This window comes from Saccopteryx bilineata, chromosome 5 (genome assembly GCF_036850765.1).
Source record: "Saccopteryx bilineata isolate mSacBil1 chromosome 5, mSacBil1_pri_phased_curated, whole genome shotgun sequence".
Classification (NCBI taxonomy): Eukaryota; Metazoa; Chordata; class Mammalia; order Chiroptera; family Emballonuridae; genus Saccopteryx; species Saccopteryx bilineata.
The window spans coordinates 76,108,545-76,133,630 of NC_089494.1; the positions used below are offsets into that span (position 1 = coordinate 76,108,545).

A 25,086-nucleotide genomic window follows, 5' to 3' on the forward strand; every position below is an offset into this window, starting at 1 on the left:
TACCTTTCTTCTTGTTCTATTTTTTTCTCCTTACTATTTCCTTCTCCTGTCACTTCAAAATATCATCTCTACAAGGACAATTTCCAAATTTGTATTTCCAATTAGTACCTTATTGCAAAGATCCACATTTCAGTTACCTGCTGATCATCTTCCGCTACCTAATCTTCTACCACTTGAGCTCAAAATATCTAAATCAAATAAAATAATAATTTCCTTTATGAAAACCAGCCTTCTCTATATTTGTGGCTGCATCATCAATCTTCCAGTTATCCAGGGTGAAAATCTTGGAAGCGCTAGAAATGGCATTTAAAAACTGATTATCTGACTTCAGAGCCTTTGCTCTTATCTTCATACTAGAAGTTTGAGAACTTGTATATTTAACATCTCATTACTAAAGATTATAAGTGAGGAATAACTAGTTTGTTTTACTTCAAAGTTCAATGTCATTTCTGGGAGTAGATACCAGTAAATGAGAAGAACTTACTGATTTACATTTGGTGCTTTTGATTTTGTAAGTTCAGAAACAATAAATGTTTCATAAAATAAAATCCCAAGAAATGTCAAAAGGAAGTATGAATGTTTTCTTACAAATATGTTTTTGAAAAAGTTAAAAATAAATGAGATTGAAGTATAAAGCCCAGCCTGACCTGTGGTGGCGCAGTGGATGAAGCACTGACCTGGAATGCTGAGGTTGGTGGTTCAAATTCCTGGGCTTGCCTCCCAGGCAGGGAACATACAGGAAGCAACTACTGTAAGTAGGTGCTACCTGCTTCTCCCCCCTTTTGCTCACTTTCACTCTCCCTCTCTCTCTCTCTCTCCTCCCTCCAAAAATAAATAAATAAAATAAAAAAAGAAAGTATAAAACCCAATGTCAGAACTCTTATTTCATTACACTACAGGTGTACCTCATTTTGTTGCACTTCGCTTTACTGCATTTCATTGATACTGCCTTGTCATCAACACTGAGCCAACACTGACCCTCTGCCATCAAAAAGACTACAACTTGCTCAGATGAATTTACTGAATAAATCTGATGTGTAACACTGTGTAGGTTTAAGGTGTATAGCGCAGGGGTGGGGAACCTTTTTGGCTGAGAGTGCCATGAATGCCACATATTTTAAAATGTAATTCCATGAGAGCCATACAGCGACCCGTGTATGTTACGCATTATCCAATAAAAATTTGGTGTTGTCCCGGAGGACAGTGTGATTGGCTCCAGCCACCTGCAACCACGAACATGAGCAGTAGGAAATGAATGGATTGTAATACATAAGGATGTTTTATATTTTTAACGTTATTCGGGTTCGATCCCGGCCAGGGCACATAGGAGAAGCGCCCATTTGCTTCTCCACCCCTCCGCCGCGCTTTCCTCTCTGTCTCTCTCTTCCCCTCCCGCAGCCAAGGCTCCATTGGAGCAAAGATGGCCCGGGCGCTGGGCATGGCTCTGTGGCCTCTGCCTCAGGCGCTAGAGTGGCTCTGGTCGCAATATGGCGACGCCCAGGATGGGCAGAGCATCGCCCCCTGGGGGGCAGAGCACCGCCCCTGGTGGGCGTGCCGGGTGGATCCTGGTCGGGCGCATGCGGGAGTCTGTCTGACTGTCTCTCCCTGTTTCCAGCTTCAGAAAAATGAAAAAAAATATATATATATATTTTTAACGTTATTTTTTTTAATTAAAGATTTGTCTGTGAGCCAGATGCAGCCATCAAAAGAGCCACATCTGGCTCGCGAGCCATAGGTTCCTGACCCCTGGTATAGCATGTTACTTTGATACATTTATATATTGTAATATCATTACCACTGTAGTGTTATTGATCACATTACATAATTATAGTAAAATATTATTGTCTATATTCATTATATAGTGCATTAGATCTCTATGTCTTATTTACTACGTGCTTGTACCCTTATTTACTTACATGTTTGTAACCTTAAACACCATCGATCTTATTCTCCTCCACCCTATTCCCTGGTTACCACTATTTAGCTGTTTTATATAGCTTGACTTTTTTTTAGATTTTACATATAAATGATGTGTGATGACCCTTCAGGCCACTACCATGTCCTATCTGCAAACTTATCTTCATTTGCAGCTATTTTTTCCCTTTTGTTTCCTTCTGTTCTCAAAAAAATAGATGTTTCTCCTCTTGTTCATAGTTAATTCCTTAACCTATTCCTGACCAACAGGTTGGCCTTATTTCCTTTCTCTTACCCTTCTGTCCTTCAACTATGTCTTTACTCTAGACACTAAATGAGAAATGTTATCCATATTGAAGGCTATAATAAAACCTGCTGTTCTATAATTTGTATCTATACTCTCCAATTCAGAACTCCACACAGGCTCTAGATCCATATTTGTAACCATCCACTGGACATTTTCACCTGCATGCCCCATAGGTAACTAGACCTAACAATTAAAACCTAATTACACATCTTCTTTCTCTATCCTCAAATCTGCACCCTCTTCTCCATTCTTGATTTTAGTTAGCAGCACCACTATTAATCCAGTCTGCTATTTATTTATTTATTTATTTTTTTGTATTTTTCTGAAGTTGGAAACGGGGAGGCAGTCAGACAGACACCTGCATGCGCCCGACTGGAATCCACCTGGCACGCCCACCAGGGGGGCAATGCTCTGCCCATCTGGGACGTCGCTCTGTTGCAACCAGAGCCATTCTAGCGTCTGAGGCAGAGGCCACAGAGCCATCCTCAGCGCCCGGGCCAACTTTGCTCCAATGGAGCCTTGGCTGCGGGAGGGGAAGAGACAGACAGAGAGGAAGGAGAGGGGGAGGGGAGGAGAAGCAGATGGGGACTTTTCCTGTGTGCCCTGCACACCAGGCCGATGCTCTACCACTGAGCCAACCAGCCAGGGCCCAGTCTGCTATTTCTGATACCTTGGTATCATTCTAGAATACACGCTATCACCTTCAGAAATGGCCTGAATTCAGTCGTCACACTGAGTACACGGGTAATTTTACAAAGATAAAACTTCTAGTCAGTCATTAAAGATTTCACTAAAATGGTCTATTTTCTTTCTGTTATGATGGAAGATAATTATAAATTAATAACAAATTTATTTCTACAATATTTTAAAATTTGTACTGTCTTCCTGCTATCTAATAAAAATGTAAAAAAACAAAACACAAAATTATCTAAGACAGTGATATTTCTGACTTTGTCATTTTATGTAAAAATTATTTATACCTGAAATTTATCTAAAATAGAATGTCAACTGTAAGTGAAAAAGTAAAATAAAAACTAAATTTATGAAAGAACATTTGTCATCTTTTTTATGAACTCTTCCCACATGTCACACTGTTTTTTCAAAAGACAAGATATAAAAAATCTCAGATTTTATCCATTAATATATTCCCATGTTTCAATAATTATAGTTCTTCAAGGCAGTTTCTAACAATATGATATTTTTTCAGTAGAAAAAGACTCTCAAATCCCATTTACCAGAATAAATAACTTTCAAAACCAAAACCACACACCTTTTGCTGTAGCTCTTTTACTGCTGAATCTCTATCCATGCATGCCTGTCGGAAGGCTTCATAAGCTTTATTGAGTTGCTCACCCATGTTTTTATCCATTCCTCTCTGTCCTGTAGCATCACTATAAAGGATGGAGTAAATGACAGGTCTAGAAAATAACAATTAAAAATGCTATTAAAATGCATTGTAAAGATAGTTCTATATAGTTTACCATGAACATTATAAGGTTTATAAAGGCATAAAAGTCTCACCTAAAATCCTAATAAGACATACTGTTAAACCTTAAATTCTACCTTTTAAAAAATATTCTTTACTAATGTTTAAGGAGCAAGTGGGGTTCCAGTTCATAAAGATGCTACTTTGAAAACAGTAATCTGTAAGTGCAACCTAAAAATGGAGAATATAAAAGGCCCATTTTTAAATTAATACTTTATAGAAATACACAACAGGATTAGCAACGTGGGAAGAGATTTCTTTTTACTAAACAGAGATTTACTCCCTCTTACAAGGTGAATTCTCGCTACATAGAAATTAGAGCAAAATTAAATATATAATAAATGTTTGTGGATGGAGTTCACACTGTTGTTATCACAGAGCAATTAAGATATGTGAAAATGCTCTTATTTTAGAACAAAATCTAGGGAGAGCTGCTGTTGGAGTGTATATTTAAAAAGAAAAGTCAAAGTCTAACTCCCATTCCCTATTAGTTTTACAACCTCCCTGCTGTTTCTGAACTACAGGTGACTTACTCACTGGAGGTTGTTTGATTTTTATCATCTCAATTTGCATAACATCTCTAGCCACATTACTTGGCTATTACTAGAGGGCCACTGATGACTGGTTCCTCCTGTCCAGCTATAAAAACTACACCACAGGAACTTTCTCTGAACCCTCTGAAAGCCACAGAGTAGACAAAGTTCTCTATCAGTTATAGGAGGTTTTGGGAGTACCTATTTAGCTTCCTAATGATTGGAAATCCTTCATATTTTTAGTTTCTAACCGTTCACAATGTCTTTCATTTTATCCTTGGGCACACAATACTTTAAAAATTTCTTTAGTATTTTACATTAAGATATAATTTATATAACATAAAATTCACCATTTTAAAGTGTACACTATTTTTGGTTTTAGTGTATTTACCATGTTGTGCAACCATTACCATTATATGACTCTAGAACATTTTTATCACCACATAAAGAAACCCTGTGCCTATTAGCAGTTATTCCCAATTCCTTTCCCCCCATCCTCTGACAACCACTAATCGAATCTCTAATGCTACAGACTTGACTATTTTAACATTTCATATAAATGAAATCATACAATATATGCCTTTGTGTCTGGCTTTTTTTACATAGCATACAATTTCCAAGGTTTATCCAAGTTGTAGCATGTAATAGTTCACTGCCTCAATTAATGGATAGTTGGGCTGTTTGCACTTTTTAGTTATTTTGAAGACACTATTTGCTTATACAAATTTGCGTGAACACATTTTCGATTCCCTTGGATATATACCAAGGTGCAGAATTACTGGATCAGATGGTAATTCTGTTTAACTTTTTAAGGAATTACTAAAACTATTACCAAAGAAGCTGTATGACTTTATATTTTTACTAGTAATGTACAAGAGTTCCAATTTCTTCACATCTTACCAACATTTATTTATTGTCCATTTAAAAATTATATGCATCCTAGTGGGTGTGAAATAGTATCTTACCATAGCTTTGATTTGCATTTCCCTATAGCTGTTAAACATCTTTTCATGGTTTACTGGTCATTTTTATATTTTCTTTGGAGAAAAGTCTAAGAAGTCCTTTGCCCTCTTTAAAAAATATTATTTTTAATTTATTGTGTTGATATGGTTTCAAGTGGCCCACTCAATATAACATCCTCCACATACTGCATCCTGCCCCCCAAGCCCCATACAAAGTCTCTTTTCATCCCATTTCCCTCCCTTTGCCCCCTTTTTACCACAATACCCCCTTTCTCTCCAGCTATTGCTAACCTGTTGTCTATATATATGTGTTATACCACAATACCCCCTTTCTCTCCAGCTATTGCTAACCTGTTGTCTATATATATGTGTTATGTGTATATGATTTTGTTTAATGCCTTCACCCTCTTTGTTCCCATCCCCTCTTTCCCCTTCCCTCTGACAACTATCTGTTTCCTGTGACCATGATTCTGTTTCTATTTTGTTCCTTAGTTTACAGTATTGATTAGCTTCCTCATATAAGTGAGATCATATGGTATTTGCCTTTCCCTTGCCCATTTTTTTATTATTTATTTGAGAGGAGGGGAGATAGAGAGACAGACTCACATGTGCCCTGACTGGGATCCACCGGGCAACCCCTGACTGGGGCTGATGCTCTGCCCATCTGGGGCCACTCAAAACCAAGTTATTTTTAGCACCTGAGGCAAATGCACTCAAATCAATCAAGCCATGGCAGTAGGAGGAGGGGAGACTGAGAGAGAAGGGGGATGGGGAGGGGAGGAGAAGCAGATGGTCACTTCTCCAGTGTGCCCTGACTGGGAATTGAACCCAGCATTTCCACATACTGGGTCAATGCTCTACCACTGAGCCAACTGGCTAGGGCCTCCTTTGCCCACTTTTTAAATGGGTTGTCTTTCTAATGTTGAGTTGTAAGTTCTTTATATAGTCTGGAAACTAGAGACATACATACATATCCATCCATACATACGTACACATACACACATATATACAAATATTGTAATTTTTTTTAAGCTAGAGAGAGAGACAGATGGACTGAGAGAAAGATGAGGAACATCAACTTATAGTTGCGATACTTTAGCTGTTCATTGATTGCTTCTCATATATGCCTTGACCAGGGGGCTCCTGCAGAGCCAGTGACCCCTTGCTCAAGCCAGCGACCTTGGGGTCATGTCTATGATCCCATGCTCAAGCCAGCGACCTCCAGGTTTCAAACCTGGGATCTCAGAATCCCGGATCCATGCTCTATCCACTGTACCACCACCAACCAGTCAACGCTTTTCTCCCATTCTTTAGATGTCTTTTCATTTCCTTGATATAGTGTCCTTTGACACACAAAGCTTTAAATTTGCACAAAATTCAATTTATCTATGTTTTCTTTTGTTGCTTGTGCTTTTCATTGGCTAAGAAACCACTGCCTAATCCAAGGTCGCACAGATTATCACCTATGTTCCCTTTTAGGAATTTAAAAATTTTAACTTTTACATTTAGATCTTTGATCCATGTTAGGTTGATTTGTATATGGTGTGAGGCAGGAGTCCAAATTCCTTCTTTCGCATGTGGCTTTTCAATGGTCCTAGTACCTAAAGTTATTCTTTTTTCACTGAATGGCCTTGGCACCTTCATAAAAATGGATGAACATAAATCACAATACGCTTTTAAATACCTAGGTAACATTTCAATCCTATCAGCCAGTCTTTCAATTTAATATAATTAATACACTCCTAAGTCAATATTCAGGCTTAGTAAAAACAATTTCAAGGTTTTTTATTTTAAGGATTATAGTGTCATTACTTTCTCAATAAAAGAATGGTAATAATTTTCAACACTCCACTCAGGAAGTTTGTTTCTATCACTACCTCTGATAGCTAGAAAAGATGAAATGCTATTAAAATAATCAACATAGTGTCTAGGAAACAGAACTAATTAGCATTAATACAAAGTATCATTTTTTTAAAGATTTTATTTATTCATTATAGGGGGGGGAGGAGCAGGAAGCATCAACTCCCATATGTGCCTTGACCAGGCAAGCCCAGGGTTTTGAACCGGCAACCTCAGTGTTTCCAGGTTGACACTTTATCCACTGCGCCACCACAGTTCAGGCCCAAAGTATCATTTTGAGTATTTTATTTATATACTATATTAATCAAAGAAGGATTTAAGGCATCTGACACAGGCGATTAAAAATAAGTATACAAGCTGGAAAAGAAAAATAAGAGTAGGTAGTTAAAGAGACTACAATATACTGGAATATGCTAATGTAGAAATTAAAGATTTTAAGTAGCTAAGTGGCTAAGTTATTTATCACTGTCTTAAAAAGCTGTACATATCATTACAAATTGTCAGTGTAAATCTCATCCATATTTTTAGATCTGGGACAAACAAGAGGCTTGAATTGAGAACCCATCTAGTTTCTTGTTTTGCTCTGTAACTATCTGATTATCAGACCTCTGACCTTAGTATAGGGTCACTAAGTCTATTTTTTCCTCTTCAATATAATTAATACACACACACACACACACATACACACACACGGAATCAATTCCTAAATAATGTCTTTGTTATATAGTTCTTGAGTCTGTGAGTCTAAAAATAAATGTCTGTTCCATCAAAAAGGTATATTCTTATTTTTAAAAATATAAATGCAGAATTAAAAATAACTGCTTCACATGTAAGTAAATCATGTGGAGCCTTCACTTCAGGTCCTTGAATTAGATCATACAACTGTCACAGAGTTACTGAACAAATTGCAAATGGATGCATTCTATTCCCTGAAATAAGAATGTATGTTGGGGAGATATGATTCAGGTCAATACAACTAAATAAATGATACATTTAATTCCTACCACACAACCAAGAAGAGAATTGGGTGTTAGATCAGTGACACTGACCAGAGAAAAAGGAAACAGTCTCTGGGACCCAGCTAAATAAATTTAGACAGATTTCAAATGTCAACATTCTGAACTTTAAAGCACTTGGTTCCTCTATTTTGTAAAGCACTTAAGTGTGAAATTAATTTCACAATTAAAGATGCAGTCACATTTCAATTACATTTTGGCATGTCTTCTGTGAAACTTCCCAGGCTCCAGGGAAATGGCTTTATTTATAGAAAACATGCTCAAACCCACATTTCATGGCTATTCTCAGTTGCCAAGCCCAGAAAGTCTAAGCTAGAGCAACCTCTGTCTTGGAAACACTCTTCTAGTCATGGCTTCATGCTTTCAAATATATTTTTAAGAGAGCCTTCTACAGTAACTTCTTCATTGATGAGACTGGTTTGCTGTTTCCTTCCATCACACTAAGGAAAGATGAAGTCACTGGTGCCCCAGAAGACTGCCGGATAGACAGAATGCAAACCCCTTCATCCCAGTCCTCCAGAAGCCAGGGCAGTTCCCACCTGGTCAGATCCATCAGAAGGCCCTTTCTTCCCTAGGTGGTTCCTGCTAGAAGCAAAAGGGGGGCAGTAAGTTCCTGTTCTGCTTCCCAAGTCCCGTGTGTGCCACGCAGGAAGAAGCACCAAGAGAATCCCTGGACAGCAGGTTGCTTCCTCTTGGGCTGACGCCTTACCTTGGCTCAATACTAAAACTGCCCCGGGGTAGGAGAGGCAGCCTGCACAAGGGAGACAGTTTTATCTTCCCTTGGGAAAGTTTCCCAACTCCAACAAAGGCTTTTTGTTTTTAAATAAAAAACATTTTTGTTTTTAAATAAAATATATACCATTACTGTTGAACTCAGTTACAAAAAACTAAAGTTTCTGTTTGCTTACAACATGTGTGAGGGCAGCAAGAGGCTTTAGAGATGGTACTACCTTAGAGTTGTGTCCTTTTCGCAAAGGTTTTTCACCAAGTCATTTCCTATTATTCATTTCCCATTTCACTGATGAGGCTCAGAGGAATTAAAATATTTGCCTACAGCTACAAATTCTTTGTTAAAATTGTTCATTAAAGCCTCTGCAAAGTATTCTCCCATGGTAGAGATGTTCATTCATTACATTTACATCACTGCATGCCATCTACAAGCAAAGCCTGTGCTGGGTACCACTGATGCAGTGAGAACAAAGACACGAAACCTATCTGCATGAAGGAGCCATGAACTGCTACTTAAAACACATGTGACTAACTTGAGATATCCAAAGGCTATAGAATTTGGAGAGGAAAGTGGCCACATCTATTTATGAATCTTTTTTTTAAATTTTATTTATTTATTTTTTTATTTAGTCATTATAGGGGGGGGGGGGGGAGAGATAGAAGGGGGGAGGAGCAGGAAGCATCAACTCCCATATGTGCCTTGACCAGGCAAGCCCAGGGTCCTGAACCAGCAACTTCAGCGTTTCCAGGTTGACGCTTTATCCACTGCGCCACCACAGGTCAGGCCTATTTATGAATCTTAGGAACAGCTTTTGAAGTAGGTGACATTTGAATTGGGTTTTTAATTATGGATAGGAATGACCCCACCTACTCCTGATTTTCAAATAGCATTCATCCTTTCTAAAACAGGTCCTGGATAGCTATCAAGATGTTTTTAGTGTTACATAATACCTATTCTTTACTAAAACAGGCCAGGTTGATATGCATTGTTTAGCTTAATTTCCCTGATCTGGACAACTCTGAAAACCTGAGAAAATTCTTAGGTATAACAATAATGGTTACTCATGGAAATGATTGATTAGGCTAGACCTTTGCCTATGATCCCATGAAACAGGAATGGAAGTAAAATAAAGAACAAAATGCTTTATCTTCAATGGATCTCAATTTTCCTTGCTTTTATTTATTTATTTTTCCAATTTTCCTTGCTTTTAAAATTAAGGGGTTAAATGATATATTCGCCTTCAACTTTATTATTATATAGCATTTCCAAAGGAATTCAGAATAGAAGCTTTTGCTTGGCAAATATGGTGATTTATTTTTCCTCATAAATGACACTATAGATTTAAAAGTAGACATTTTGTTTCAAATTGTATTATAAACTAGGTCTTGATTACAAACTGGTTGATATGACTTTTCATTTCAAGACAGTGAGAAGCATGGAATAAAGTTTATAGGGTGTTTTGGAAGTAAGAGATAATACGGTACTGTGAAAATATGTGATATTATAACACTGTGCAAATTAATTTTATTTAATAACATTTATATTAATATATTCCCTCCTAATATTTTATGTACAATGAAAAAAAGTATAGGCTTTGTATTCAGCTCCCAGATTTGCAATTTTCTAGCCCATGGAGGAGACTGTTCCATGACATTATTGTTATCTGTTCAGAAGGTTGGACTTGTGCCAGGATCCCCCAATAGAGACTAATCACAACTGATGTTCACCTTGACATAATCGGCACCCTCTCTTGCCTCCTGGTATGTGCTGGTTCCTGGAACAGGTTGTCCTGACCAGGTAGCGTTCATTTACTAGTAGTCCCGACTATTCCTCTTCCATCTCTTTTCCCTCTCTTCCTGCCAAGCTTTGGTGCCTGCCAAAGTGGCACTGGGATCCCTGTCATCTTGCAGCCTCCCGAGACACGCTTCATAGGTACATTTCCCTTAGTAAACTCTATGAAATACCAGACTGCAGTGGCCAGCCTCTTTCTTCAGTCTTTCCTTGCTCTTCGCTTATGGAGGAAGATTTTCAGTCTTAGGAATTTTCTCTGGGTTTTCATGTACTAACACAGCCACTGACTTAATTTCTCTGATGATTAGTTTTCTTAACACACATGGCTTGTAGGGTTACTAAGAAGATTAAAAGAGACCATATATGAACCAAATGTGTTATTTGTTCTTTTTTTTTATTTTTATTTTTTTATTTTATTTTTTTATATATATTTTTTAAGTTTTATTTATTTTTTTATTTATTTTAGAGAGGAGAGGGAGAGACAGAGAGAGAGAGGAGAGACAGGAAGGGGGGGGGAGGAGCTGGAAGCATCAACTCCCATATGTGCCTTGACCAGGCAAGCCCAGGGTTTCGAACCGGCGACCTCAGCATTTCTAGGTCGATGCTTTATCCACTGCGCCACCACAGGTCAGGCTTGTTATTTGTTCTTCATATTCATTCTCTTCAAGTATTCCTGAATTTTAGCTGATGTAGTCATGTGACTATGTTCTGATCACCAGAAAGTACATGTTAATTTCCAAAATGAACTTTCCTTTTCACCTTTTTCACTTCTCCAGCTGGATGCAATGTTGTGGTGAGTCACCTAGAACCGCATGGTGAGGGCAACGCTTCAGGGATGGTTGAACAAAAGGGATGGTGGGATAGGAATGAAGAAGCTTAAGTTCTGGACACTGTGGAGCTGCCAGATCACTCTGGACATCTTATACTTTGAATATGTGAAGGGAATAAAATTCCTGTGTTAAGCCACTGTCCTTGGGGGTCTCTTAAGAAAGGAACTGAACTGTATCCTGACTAGTTCAATATTCAAGACTAGGTCAGTGCTGAACACACAGTAGGTATTCCTTGCCTTTCTTTTTCCTTCTAATTAAAGCTTACAACTTCATAAGGCAGATACACATGAAAATGATTAACCATACTAGCAAGTATATATAAATGTGCAAAAAGGTATAAACATATCTTTTAAAAAAATTTTATTTACTCATTTTAGAAAAGAGTGAGAGAGAAATAGAGAAGGGTGGAGGAGCAGGAAGCATCAACTTCCATATGTGCCTTGACCAGGCAAGCCCAGGGTTTCGAACCAGCGACCTCAATGTTCCAGGTCGACGCTTTATCCACTGCACCACCACAGACCAGGAAGCATAAGCATATTTTGATAGGAGTCTGAGAAGCACAAGAAGAAGTTATTGTAGAAATTCATCCTGTAGTTCACTCAAGATCTGTGCATTTAATTGTATGTTTTACCTCAAAAGAGAAAAAAAAAAAGAAGTGTAAAAGAGAACTACTGGTCTTCAAAGAGGATCTAACAATTAAACTGGGCCCTGAAAAATGAGGATTTCAACAAGTAAAGAATGAGAGGGGAAAGATACTGAGTAGACACTACTTAGTGCATATAGAGACTGGAGGTATTCCATTTATGGAAGTTTAGCGTATGTGCAGGATGAGGGGATGCTCAGACAGGATAATCAGGGACACCATCTTGATTGTGCTGCACTGCAAAAATCCTAAGGGCGCCATTCATATAGACTAACTGGAGTAGTACCCCTGAGTTACAGGGCGCACTAACTGCATAACGATATGCAGCAGACTCAGTCTGACCAGATTGTAGCAGATCTTGAAATTTGGACTTTAACCTGCTGAAATTAGGAGTAGTAAAGGATTTTCAAGCAGAAGATGGGCACATTTTAGAAAAGTAAACTGTACATCGTGGAATACAAACTGAGGGAGACAAAATGAGGATACCCATAGGAAACTGTTGCTATATTCTGGGTGAAAGATGAGGCCTTGAAATAGAGTAATGAAAAATGGATCCAAGAGATAGTTCAAAGGCAAAATCAACAGGATTAGTTGGCCAACTGGATCTACACAATAGACAAGAAGGCAGCATTCAGGTCCCTGCAATGCCAAATCAGTTGACCTGGGACAGGCCTCTGGATTCTGTATTTTGATAAGCAAAATAACCCAGGTGATGCTGTTGAAGATGGCTCACCAGCCTTAATTTTTAAAATACTAGGCAGTGATGATAGCCAGACATAGAGAAACAAGAAGAAAAATCTTGGGGGGGGGGGAGGTAAAAGTGTTTGAAGAGATATAATTAACAATAGGAAAATGTAGCTACTGAGTGATAAAATGTAAAAATGATGACTAGGTATACCTTTCTTCCTGCTTTATTCCTAAAGTCCTGCTTTGAATGTCCAATGTATTGATACTCATAAGTCCTTGAACAGTCAACAAGACCAATATGTGTGTGTGTGTGTGTGTGTGTGTGTGTGTGTGTGTATTTATTTATTTATTTATTTATTTAAATGAGAGGTGGGGAGGCAGAAAGACAGACTCCCACATGTACCCTGACCAGGATCCACCAGGCAAGCCCCCTACCAGGCTATGCTCTGAGCAGCTGGAGCCACAGCTCCATTGCTCAGCAACTGAGCTATTTCAGTACCTGAGGAGAGAGGCCATGGGAGCCATCCTCAGTGCCTGAGGCCAACTTGCTTGACATTTGGAGCCATGCTGCAGGAGGGGAAAAGAGAGAGAGAGAGAGAAAGGGGAGGGGAAGGGTGGAGAAGCAGATGGGCACTTCTCCCATGTGCCCTGACTAGGAATTGAACCCGGGACTTCCACATGCTGGGCTGATGCTCTACTGCTGAACCAACTGGCCAGGGCCAAAATACTTTTTTTCACCGCAGGAAACCACAACATTTTTCAAAAGAAAATAGCACAGAGAAAGAAACAGTACCCATTATTATCCCACTTTCTGTCACAAGATGAACACTTCTTTCCTTCTAAATATAAACCAAAAAAGAGAATAGGCTCACTTATTATTTGTATGACATCAGAAGGAAAACTAGGTAATGCATAAACTAGAAAGGTGTTTTAGTAAAGTCTGCTGTCTCATATAGACCATTAGCCAAATTGGTAGATGCTATTTCGGTTAATCTGTACATCCTATTAAGTAAGAGGAAAAAACTCTCGTAGCATGTTTGAATGTGTAATTTTTCTAAAGTCTTTCTTTTCCATTCTACCAAATTTATGACAATAAAATAATATTACTAATTATCTTTCACAAGAGTAGAACACTGTACCTATAATCTAGTCTTAACCAGAAAAATTTGGGGAAAAAGACACCTTCAAGTAATAATTTGAAGAAGCAATCCTAAATAGAAGACAGTAATGTAAGAGATGTCACATGCTGCATTCAATTCATAAAGGACAAAGTTATTTTTAAAAAAGTGGTTAAAATATCTAGAGTCAGCAGATTTTAGGGGCCTCTCCAGCATCTCTTAAGTTATTGCTGTAATAACAAAACCATTATAAAAGGAGAGAACTCTTCTACAAAAAGAGTTAACTTCAGGAGACAGTGAGAGGACCTTTTCACTAAAAGGCTTGTTTTCTCTTAAATCACAGTTTAAATTGCTGAGCAGTCATTTAGCCTTGAGGCTATTACTGATGATAAATGGGAACAGGCAAAAGCCTACATAATTATAAAGCTGTACTGTGTCCTCTTAGCCACTGGCAGAGGACTCTACAGCCCCTCATGCCCCTGCTTTTAATTTCCCTGAGGACACCTACAGGCTGTTGGGCAAATGTTTGCAAGTTACAACCTGTTTTGCAAGAAATAATTGTCAGAATGCCATTAAGAAAATAAATAAGGTTTCAAAGACTTCCAGATCTCCATTTCCAGTCCTTCCCAAGATGTTTAGGGTATGATTTTAAATGTATTACTATTATAAAAATTGAAAGCCAGATATACTATTTTTATACCATGCAACACACTATATATATCATTCTAACTATTGAGAACTCCTAAGATAGGACCCTAAAATTTCTTTTTTTTAAAATTTTATTTTTATTTATTTATTTTTTTTGTATTTTTCTGAAGCTGGAAATCGGGAGAGACAGACAGACTCCCGCAGGCGCCCGACCGGGATCCACCCGGCACGCCCACCAGGGGGTGACGCTCTGCCCACCAGGGGGGATGCTCTGCCCCTCCGGGGCATCGCTCTGCCGCGACCAGAGCCACTCTAGCGCCTGGGGCAGAGGCCAAGGAGTCCTCCCCAGCGCCCGGGCCATCTTTGCTCCAATGGAGCCTTGGCTGCGGGAGGGGAAGAGAGAGACAGAGAGGAAGGAGGTGGGGGGGTGGAGAAGCAAATGGGCGCTTCTCCTATGTGCCCTGGCCAGGAATCGAACCCGGGTCCCCCGCACGCCAGGCTGACGCTCTACCGCTGAGCCAACCGACCAGGGCAGCAGTGGCCTTTTTAACATGATGCTTCCCCTAACAATAGTCTAATCTCAATTCTATTTAAATTCTCAAACTACCTACAGATAGTTAAAGAACACATGTCTGATCAGGCGGTGGCACAGTGGATAGAGTGTTGGACTAAGATGCAGAGGACCAAGGTTCGAAACCCCGAGGTCTCCGGCTTGAGTGCCAGCACATCCAGTGTGAGCGTGAGCTTACTAGCTTGAGCAAAGGGGTGCTGGCTTGAGTGTGGGATCCTAGACATGACCCCATGGTCGCTGACTTGAGCAAGGGGTCACTCACTCTGCTGTAGTCCCCCATCCCCCCTATCAAGGCACATATGAGAAAGCAATCAATAAACAACTGAGGTGCTGCAACAAAGAATTGCTGCTTCTCATCTCTCTCCCTTCCTGTGTCTGTCCCTGTCTTTCTCTCTGTCTCTCTCTGTCTTTGTCACGAAAAAAAGAAAGAAAGAAAGACAAGAAAGAAACAAACAAACATAGATCCCAATGACATGCCCTCAATTCCAAAGAGGCACACAGCCATGGAAAAGAAGGACAATCTAAGTCTTGTGTTTGAATGGCAAGCATCCCAACAATGAAGAAGGCAGTTCCCTATTTTCTTATGAGAAACACTAGGGACAGAGGTAGGAATGGACAGCTATTGAAGTAATATTACTTGCTCGATGTTTTACATAAACTACTTTATTTTAATCTTCCCTCTGCAGGAGCATACATTATCTTCCCATTCTAGATAAAGAAACAGTACTTCAAAACTTTAAATACATTGACTAAGGTTACAGAATTAGAAAATAGAAGTCCCAGATAAATTGAGGTCTCTCTGTTGTAAAATCCAATCTCTCCAGTTCTTTCCACCCTAATTTAGTTTTTAATTTAAAAATGTTTATTTATTGATTTCAGCAAAAGAGGAAGGGGGAGGGGGAGAGGGAGGGAGGGAGGGGGAGAGAGAGAGAGAGAGACATTGAGCTGCTCCTGCATGTGCCCTGGCCAGGGATAGAACCAGCAACTGCTGTGCTTCAATAGCTATAATCAATCGAGCTATCTGGCCAGGGCTTTATTTATTTATTTGTTTAAATAAAAGATATGTGTCTATATTTTTAATATATTTAAAATTAATTTTAAAAATCCTCTCCCCATTTTCTGCTTCACCTTGGCAACAATTTTCAGCTCTTTTGCTTCAATCTTTCTATACTCTTAAATAGCATGCTATATTGCACTATTAATTTTCAGTTTTACTTATCTTCCCACTATGCAAAAGAAGGATTAAGCTCTCTTTAACAACCCCCTTCCCCACTTTATATCCTTCCTGTTCTTTTTGGTTAGAGTAGCATTCAGCTTTTACTTTCTTGCAACTAGAGTATGTAATGGTACTCACTGCTAAGTCATTTAATATAGAGGTGAGCAAAAAAAAGTATATCTAGAGTTGTGAATATGTGGAACGGACATTCTTATACTATTTATTATTGTATTATGTATCTCTATTACAACTGTAAATTTACTTTTGCCCACCCTTACACTATGCCCCTTTTTCCTTTTCTGAAAAACTTTTCCCCCTAAAAGCCTTCTCTTTTGCAATATTTCTTGCTATCACTAATACAACTCCTCAATTCATTCAGACTCTTGTTATTGTATTAATTTCATCTTCTCAGAAGAATTTCTCCTTCAGCTGACTTGCTCCAGTCTAGACTTGTTCATCTCCACGTCTAAAGGAAAGCCTTCATCTTGAGACCTTCTTTCACTTTGAATTTGAGGATTCCCTTTGTTCATCTCTCTAGCTGAACCCCTCATTTTCAGTATCCCAAATCTTCATCTTTGTAGTTCACTTGTCCATTTGGAGGAGTTAACCCTCCAGTAGCTTCCTGAGAAAGTGTTTGTGAAGTAAATGTTTTTGAAACAGTGCATAACTGAAAATATCTTTACCCCACCCTCAGATTTAACCAATAGTTTTCCAGGTTAAAAGTTCTATATCGGAAGTAATTATTCCTCAGAATTTGGAAAACTCCCTTCTAGCTTCCATTTGTTTCTGTTGAAATACAGAGCCATTCTGATTCCTGATTTTGTACTTAACCCTTCTGGAAGTCTGTCCTTCAGTTCTTGGAAATATTCCTGAATTATATTTTGGGGGTAATTTCAGTCCTGTATTCCTTTCTGGGACTCCTACTACATGGATGTTGAATCTTCTGAAGTGGTACTCTTAATTCCTCCCTAGCCTCCTTTCTCCTTTTTAAATGAACTTTTCTTATTTTATAGGTAAAATATCTCAAGTTCATCGTGTTTGGCACTCAGTATTGTGCTGTCAGATGATAAGTAACAAATCCTGAATAAGTAAAGTAATAAGGTAAGTAGCAGTGCTATGGAGCTCCATGGAGGCTGGGGCTGTGTGAGCCAAAAATGTTCCACCACTAGCACCCCAGTTCAACCAGAGCAGCTCAACTTTATTTACACACACACACACACACACACACACACACACACTTCAAGGTTGAAAAGAAACACAGGCTTAAAGGTACATTCGCACCACCCCTCACCCTTGAATGATTTATAATTCTTTAGTAAGGTGTACTTTTTGAGGGGTGGTAGATGAGCATGCGTGAGTTAGGAAATAGTAAAGGTCCCTCTGCTGGGTTCCCCCACTGCTAAGACTATTCAAAGTGTTTTTGCAAGTGTTCACTTGTGGTGAGAAGCCTGTTTAAATCTACAGCAGTTTCAGGATGGAGGAAATAAATTACCTTAAGAAACTGCTATCTCTTTCACTCTGCCCTAGAAAAAAAGTCACCTGTTTTCCCAACCCCTTGGGATATGAATAGTAAGAGTTCCCTTCTCTTACAGAAAAGTTGCTACCCAAGCAAACAATGAGGTGAATAATCTTTTCTATATCTTAGTTCTATTGGTCTCCTTACCCACAAAAAGCATCAGAAGCAAAAAGCAGAAAATAAGTCAAGAATGTAGTACATACACATAAATGAAAAAATATCCTCTGTCTTAGGATCGTTAAGGTAACCCTTTAAAGACACTCAAAAGTAGGTGTGTTTTCCTTATTTGAAGACAGGAAATGGATGACAATTGTCACTCAAAACATTTATTTATAATCATTTCGCATTTAAGAGAGCTCCATGGCACAAGCAGCCAATTCTCAAAATGACAGCTTGCATTTCTAGCCTTGCTTTCCATGTTGTAAACTTTGGTCATGTAAACTTGTGCTTCAGTTATGGACATACCCATAGCACACTGCACTATACTGTTACTGCGTCCCAATTGGACAGCTGAACTAGTAGAAGATTCAGCCTTGTTAGAATCTGGATTTTGTATTTTTTCCATAGATGGTTGGCTAACTGCATCGGAATAAACAAGGAAGGTAAGACAATCTCACTGACCTAACTGAAAGCTCCCTAGACCATGTTCTCCACTTTGCTGGATAATAGCAGTTGGCGAAATTTTCTGTGCGATCTTCTGAGAATTAAGACTTAACAGCTAGACAGAGACCACACCCATGAGTCTCAGCTCTGCCTCACTTCCTTTTTCCTCCAGTTGTACTTTCTTTCAGACTATTTATCACAGTCTGTGGGTTGAACTACACAACTAAACAATGTAACACTGAAAGACAAACTGGGCATGTGGTGCTCTATCCCTCTGAGGTAAATGTAACCATGGCATTGCCCCATTAGCCTGCTTAGTTAGGGAAGGGTTATCCTCTCCTCTGAGCAGGTGCCATGTTAGAATCTGGAGATGGGGTGGGATATACAACTTATAGATGTCTATTAAATATTAAAAATCTGTTTTCATAAATCATATAAAGTAGGCTCTGCAGAATATTTTTGAACAGTGGAACTACAAGAGAAAGTTTATATTCTGTATGAGGTGTAAGACAGGACTCTGTGGGAAGCAGGAGCATATATAATTTAATATTTGTGAGATTTCAATGTTTATCAGAAAAGAAATATGGATTCAAAAAGGTTGAGAAACCACAATAACAAAGGAAAGGCATTTCTAATTTAGGGACAGCAAATAAATGAAGTCATGAAATGCTACACAGAAGTGGCTATGAATAGTAAAACCATTTTAATAGCCCACAATAACAGTTGATTTTCTTCAAGTACTTTTAACTAATATATTATTTTGAAAAGAACTGACTCCCTGATTTCTGTCCTTTTAGCAAGTCACTCTCCATAGTAAAATTACCTTATTGATTGTTCTGCCACTCAAGGGAACAATTCTCCATACCTCACTCCACACAAGTATTTCAAGGATTCTTTAACTTTAACTTACTAAGTAACCATCAAAATGGAACACACGAGACATTTTTTTTTTTTTTTTTTAGTTCACTCAAATTCCAGTATTTCCTTATGGCACTGACTTGAAAGACAGGCTTTGCTTTCATTGTTAACCTATTTTCAATAGACCCCTCCTTTCTGCAAAGGAAAAGTATTGGTGGTAAGTGAAAGTTATCGCAGCTCATAGGTGCTCAAACTATTTACTCCCATAGTTTAGGGCTGATAATTACCATTGCAGAAATATATTTCTTTTTTTTCTTTTTTATGACAGAGACACAGAGAGGGACAGACAGTCAGGAAGGGAGAGAGATGAGAAGCATTGATTCTTCAGTGTGGCATCTTAGTTGTCGATTCCTTTCCCATATATGCCTTGACCCAGGGTCTCCAGCAGAGCAAGTGACTCCTTGCTCAAGCCAGCACCCTTGGGCTTCAAGCCAGCAACTTTTGGGCTCAAGCCAGTGACCATGGGGTCATGTCTATGACCCCACGCTCAAACCAGCGACCCTGTGCTCAAGCTGGTGAGCCCATGTTGAAGCCGGATGAGCCTGCACTCAAGCCAGAGACCTCAGGGGTTCGAACCTGAGTCCTCAGCTTCCCAGTCCAAAGCTCTATCCACTGCACCACTGCCTGGTCAAGCGCAGAAAGTATATTTCTGAAGGTAAAAGAAAACTCAGTATTATACAGGACATTTTCCACATGAAACAATTATCATTACTTAGTTCCCAAACTCTTTTTCTTAAAAAAATAAGTCCCTTAAGAAATGTTTTTCTTGGCTGCATAACAGTGAATACATTCAACACTACTAAACTATACACTTAAAAATAGTAAAGATGGTGAACTTCATGTACATGTACTTTACCACAATTAATAAAAAAGTGTTTTTATAGACTATGTATCGGAAAACTATGACACATGTATTATATAGGTCTCAAAGACTTATTTTCAGTTGCAAAGCACGTGGTACCACTGCCTGTTCCAACCCTCAACTCTTTTGAACAATTGTCAAGTATTGCACCTAGTTAAAAAAAACTTTGTACACTAATTAGCCACCCACCCACAAGGCAGTTTATTTCATATTTTCTATTATGGTATCTTTTTTTTGAAGATCACTCAGAATCTTGATCCTGAACTAGAAAGAGATTTCTGTTGCTTATTCTATATAATTGTCTCCTCTTTCCCCGACTGAAAACCAAATCAGCAAGAATAGGAGACCGCAGGGGAGAAATGGCAGCCCCAGCAAAAATCCCACAGGAAATAGAAACTAAAACCTGGCTTAATTTAATTAAATACAAAGGAGTTAAAATAAAACAGTAATATTCATGCTTATAAAGTGTTAGAAAATAAAATGGATAAATAGCAGTTGAACAGCTAATTAGCTAATGCATCACATTAAAATAGTGAAGTTTTATATCAATAAGCTATCTATTTTCATTTACTACTTTCTTTTGGACAATAGCATGGTTTTAAAAACATGCAGTCTTTGTTATAAAGAACACCTTCAAATCATGTCAATAATTATTTTTTCTAGATTATAGATGATCAATTAAAATACTCAAATATCCAACCATTCACACAACACCTGCATCACTCTGTACAAAACACTTATGAGTGTCTTGAAGTATTTTCCATAGTTCATAAATGCACATTGCTAATTCACATTACCTGTATAAGGTCATATCCTTGAAAGTAATGAAAAAGTATTTAAAATAATCATTTATAAAAGTTAATGACTAGCCTGACCACGTGGTGGCACAGTGAATAGAGCGTCGGACTGGGATGCAGAGGACCCAGGTTCAAAACCCCGAGGTCGTCAGCTTGAGCAAGGGGTCAGTCTGCTGTAGCCCCCCCCCCACATCAAGGCAGATATGAGAAAGCAATCAATGAACAACTAAGGTGCTGTAATGAAGAACTGATGCTTCTCATCTCTCTCCGTTCTTTCTGTCTGTCCCTATCTGTCCCTCTCTGTCTCTTGTCACAAAACAAGAAACAAAACAAAAAAAGTTAATGACTCTACCAAAGATTACATAATACATTACTATCCACATATTAATAGTAAACAGTTGAATAAAAAGGTGGGCTTTGATTAGATGGTTTATATTGCTTAGAAGCCAGCCCTGTTCTATGTGTGTACACACCACACACATACCTGTACTGTGAGAATGATTTCCATTTCATATTTAAATAAGAACAACCATGCTAAGCTTGTGCATCTTCTCACCCACTCATTTGAAACCACACTATGGGTTCTGCCTACAGTAGAATGTCAGCTTGGTTATTACCTCTAAAGGAAGAAATTTCCCAGCAAAAATGGGAAGCTAATGACAACAAACTGAAACTGCCACTCTTCTAATTGAGTTTCACTCTTTGTTTCTTCCCAGGCATAGAAGAACTTACCCATGTAGAAGCAATACCTTTTCTTTTCTACTATAACTGGAATAGAGACAAGAAAGAGAAGTACTACATTTTACTATCAGCCTCAGTATTCCTAGAGCATTCTTCTTGACTATAAAAAAGGGGGTGGGGACCAGTACAGCAATTCTTTGTTCTCAACATTGGTGTTTTAGACCCTTTCATTTATTTTAAGGAGTTTTTGTTTGTTTTTTAAAGTTCTGGACCTTTATGATAAATACTGTCACTGTTTCAAGAACAATGTACTTTCAGGCCAAGATGATTTCATGAGTGAATTCTTTCAGATGTTCAAAGGACAGAGAGCCCTTATGCTATCTACACTACTTCAAAGCAGAGAAAGAAAGAATTTGCAGTTTTTTAAAGGAAACGAGCATACCCTTGATATCAAACTTTAGCAAAGATAACATAGAAAAAGAAGACTACAGCTGAAACTCAATTACTGATTTAAAATAAAACTGTTACAAAAAAAACCTATATGCTTAAGTGTTACACCATGACCAAGTAAAGCTTGGTTCATAAACTGGAAATCTACTAAAAATAATTTACCGTCCTAATAAGTCAAATAAGAAAAGCACATGATAGGTCACAACAGATAACAAAAATTTGATAAAATTCAACTTCCAGTCCTGAAAAAAATGTTAAGTAGTAATGAAAAGCCATCATCTTAAGAACAAGAAATATATAAATCAAATGAACAGTCAACATCTATTATTTAAAATTGCTAAGTGCTAGCCAATACGAACCGACAAAAAAATAAAATAAAATAAAAAGACTTTGGACACAACCCAAAATCCATTCTCTGCAAAAATCCTAGTAAGTCAGAAACAGTAAAGACACTTCCATGATAAATAGAATGTATTGGTAATTAAAAACAGCTAATCCCTCAATAAGATTATTTTAATGAAACATATCTTTAAATTTTATTAAAAGTTCAAAAATAGTCTAGAAAACTTTAAAAAGACAAATGAAGAGGGGCTTGCTTTATGAATTACTAAAATAATGCCATTACCAAAGACATTGTATAGAAACAGACAAATAATAATAATAAAAAGCAACAGAATAATAAGGCGGAAAAAAAGACCCATGTATACATTTTTACTATTTTAAGGCAGTATTATTTCTAATCAATTGGAAAAAGGAATTGATTTCAACAAATGATTTCAGAAAAAATGGCTAAATATCTATCTTAAACAATATACAAAAATAACTTTCAGATGTTTTAATGAGTGAGCATAAAAACTATAAAAATTAACAATGTAAAAAATATTTTAATTTTAAAATGGGGACCATATTAAGCAATACAAAACCTGGGCATTTTAAAACCAAAAGACTGATTGTTCTTGAAAATATTTGCCAGATGTTTCACAAAGGATTACTAGATCTGTATCCTAATAAAATGTAATTTTGAAGAATAAGGGCCAAATACAGGGATGGGCCATTTTACAAGATGGTTAACTAGGTTATGGTACACCCAAAGGAAAGTCATGCTGATGTTAAGTAGCATTACATAGGGCATGACTTCTACCACGTACTGTATTTCCCCATGTATAAGATGCGCCTTTTACCGAAAAACTTGGGATCTAAAAATTGGGTGCACCTGATACAGTAGTTGTGGAAGTGTGGCATTTCAAATGATATAGATGGAACTGAGGACGAGGCAACATATGAAGACAGTGATTCGTCATCTGACACTGATGAGGACAAGCTAATGGATGGGAGTTTTGACAGTGGTGAGGAGTTGTATGAATTTTATGATGAATAAAACTTGAGTTCAATAACTTTTTTTAAAAAGACTTTATTAACTTTAGAGAGGAGAGAGAGGAGAAAAAGGGGGGAGAGAGAGAGAGAGAGAGAGAGAGAGAGAAGGGAGGAGCAGGAAACTTCAACTTCTATATGTGTCTTGACCAGACAAGCCCAGGGTTTCAAACTGGAAACGTCAGCATTCCAGGTCGATGCTTTATCCACTGCACCACCACAGGTAGGTCGAGTTCAATAACTTTATGTAATACATTTTTTTTTCAAATTTTGGGCCCCCAAATTAAGGTGTGTCTTATACATGGGAGCATCTCATACGTAAGAAAATATACTTTTTGTCTGATAAAACAGATAATAAAAGTATGCATATATAACCTCATTTTCATAAGAAAGTGAAATAACATGTTTACGTACCCATAAGAGATATATGCAACGCCTTGGAACACCTATGGTTGGGGGTAGGAAGAGGAGTTTCATTTTCTGCTTTATACACGGTTGCATCATTTTAGGGTTTTCCTCCCGTCTCAAAAGAGAAAGCACATTTCTCCCTTATGCTAACTTTGTTAAAAGCATCGGAAATAAATGACACTTTACACAGCAATAGTTGCTCTATTTTTTGCTTGTTACAGCATAACAATGAGAGACACAACTTCTCTTTGGCTTGGGTATCTTCCCCTTTCTTCACTTTTGGACAAGCACAGGTTTTTACAGGTAACTAACTCCTTGCTGTCAGTTTACACCGGGGGTGGGGACTTGACCAAACGCCTGGGTTCCCAGTACCCGCAGGGTTTGCTCTTAATCTTTCCACCTCGACCACCCATTCCTCCGCCCGCCCCCCGTGGCCCCTCGGGAAAGTTACCCAACCTCTCACTGACAAGCCTATGATGACACCGCACAGGCAAGCAGAGAACCGAATTGTGCAACAACCTTGGGAAAACGACACAAAGATTCTATTAAAAAGTTTTCGAAGGCGTAACCACGCTAACACTGGCTTCTGGAAGGCAGCTCCTGTCCGGAAGAAGCCCGCTTGCCCGACGGCTGCACCGCTCACCCTGACTGACACCCCAAGCCCCGCCTCCCCGGGTTCCCAGCCAAGTCAGCGTGGAAACTACAGGACCCTCCCCCGCAACGTCGCGGCGGGGACCCCGCGGCTGCGCGGACGTCGCGGGCCCGGAAAGCCCCTCCCGCTCACTCCGGAACGTAGACTCCGGTGGTGTGTGTCGCACAAAGTCCCTCCCCATTCTGAGACTTGGTTGTCTCCGCAGCCACTCGGCTTCTCTCCCTGCGCCGCCCACACTGCAGCGTATCCCTGTCACTCGCACAAGTTCTCAGTCGCCGTGCTCCACAGATTCGGGCACACTCGCTAAAGAAGTTTCCTACTCACAGTTAAGAGATTCCGAGCCGATCTTTCACGCCTCGATCGGCGGCGCCCCGCGGAGTGACTGCAACCGGAAGTTGTTTTCCGTTCCAGTTCAGAGGCCAGCGCCTGCGCGGAGCCATTAACTCATCACCTTCCACCCGGCGGGGCCACCCGGCCCCTCCCGGCACGCCCACAAAGCCCCGCCCGGAGAAGCCC

At 38.8% G+C, this 25,086-nt stretch overlaps 1 protein-coding gene across 12 annotated transcripts in view; it reads right to left on the bottom strand.

The window, feature by feature from the left end:
* The window catches only part of TANK (TRAF family member associated NFKB activator), a 96,854-nt gene that overhangs the window by 52,465 nt on the left and 19,303 nt on the right, over positions 1–25,086 (bottom strand). For 7 of the 12 annotated variants that reach the window (XM_066232653.1, XM_066232651.1, XM_066232652.1 and 4 more), the window contains exons 1-2: positions 24,895–25,021; positions 3,492–3,639 (exon numbers count right to left, since the gene is read on the bottom strand). In XM_066232653.1, coding sequence (XP_066088750.1) covers positions 3,492–3,590 — 99 coding nt within the window. In that variant the 5' untranslated portion in view covers positions 3,591–3,639; positions 24,895–25,021. Of the gene's footprint in view, positions 1–3,491; positions 3,640–19,576; positions 19,594–19,925; positions 19,998–23,924; positions 23,957–24,894; positions 25,022–25,086 lie in introns of those variants that run through there. The other 5 variants (XM_066232646.1, XM_066232648.1, XM_066232647.1 and 2 more) reach the window with 4 other exon arrangements.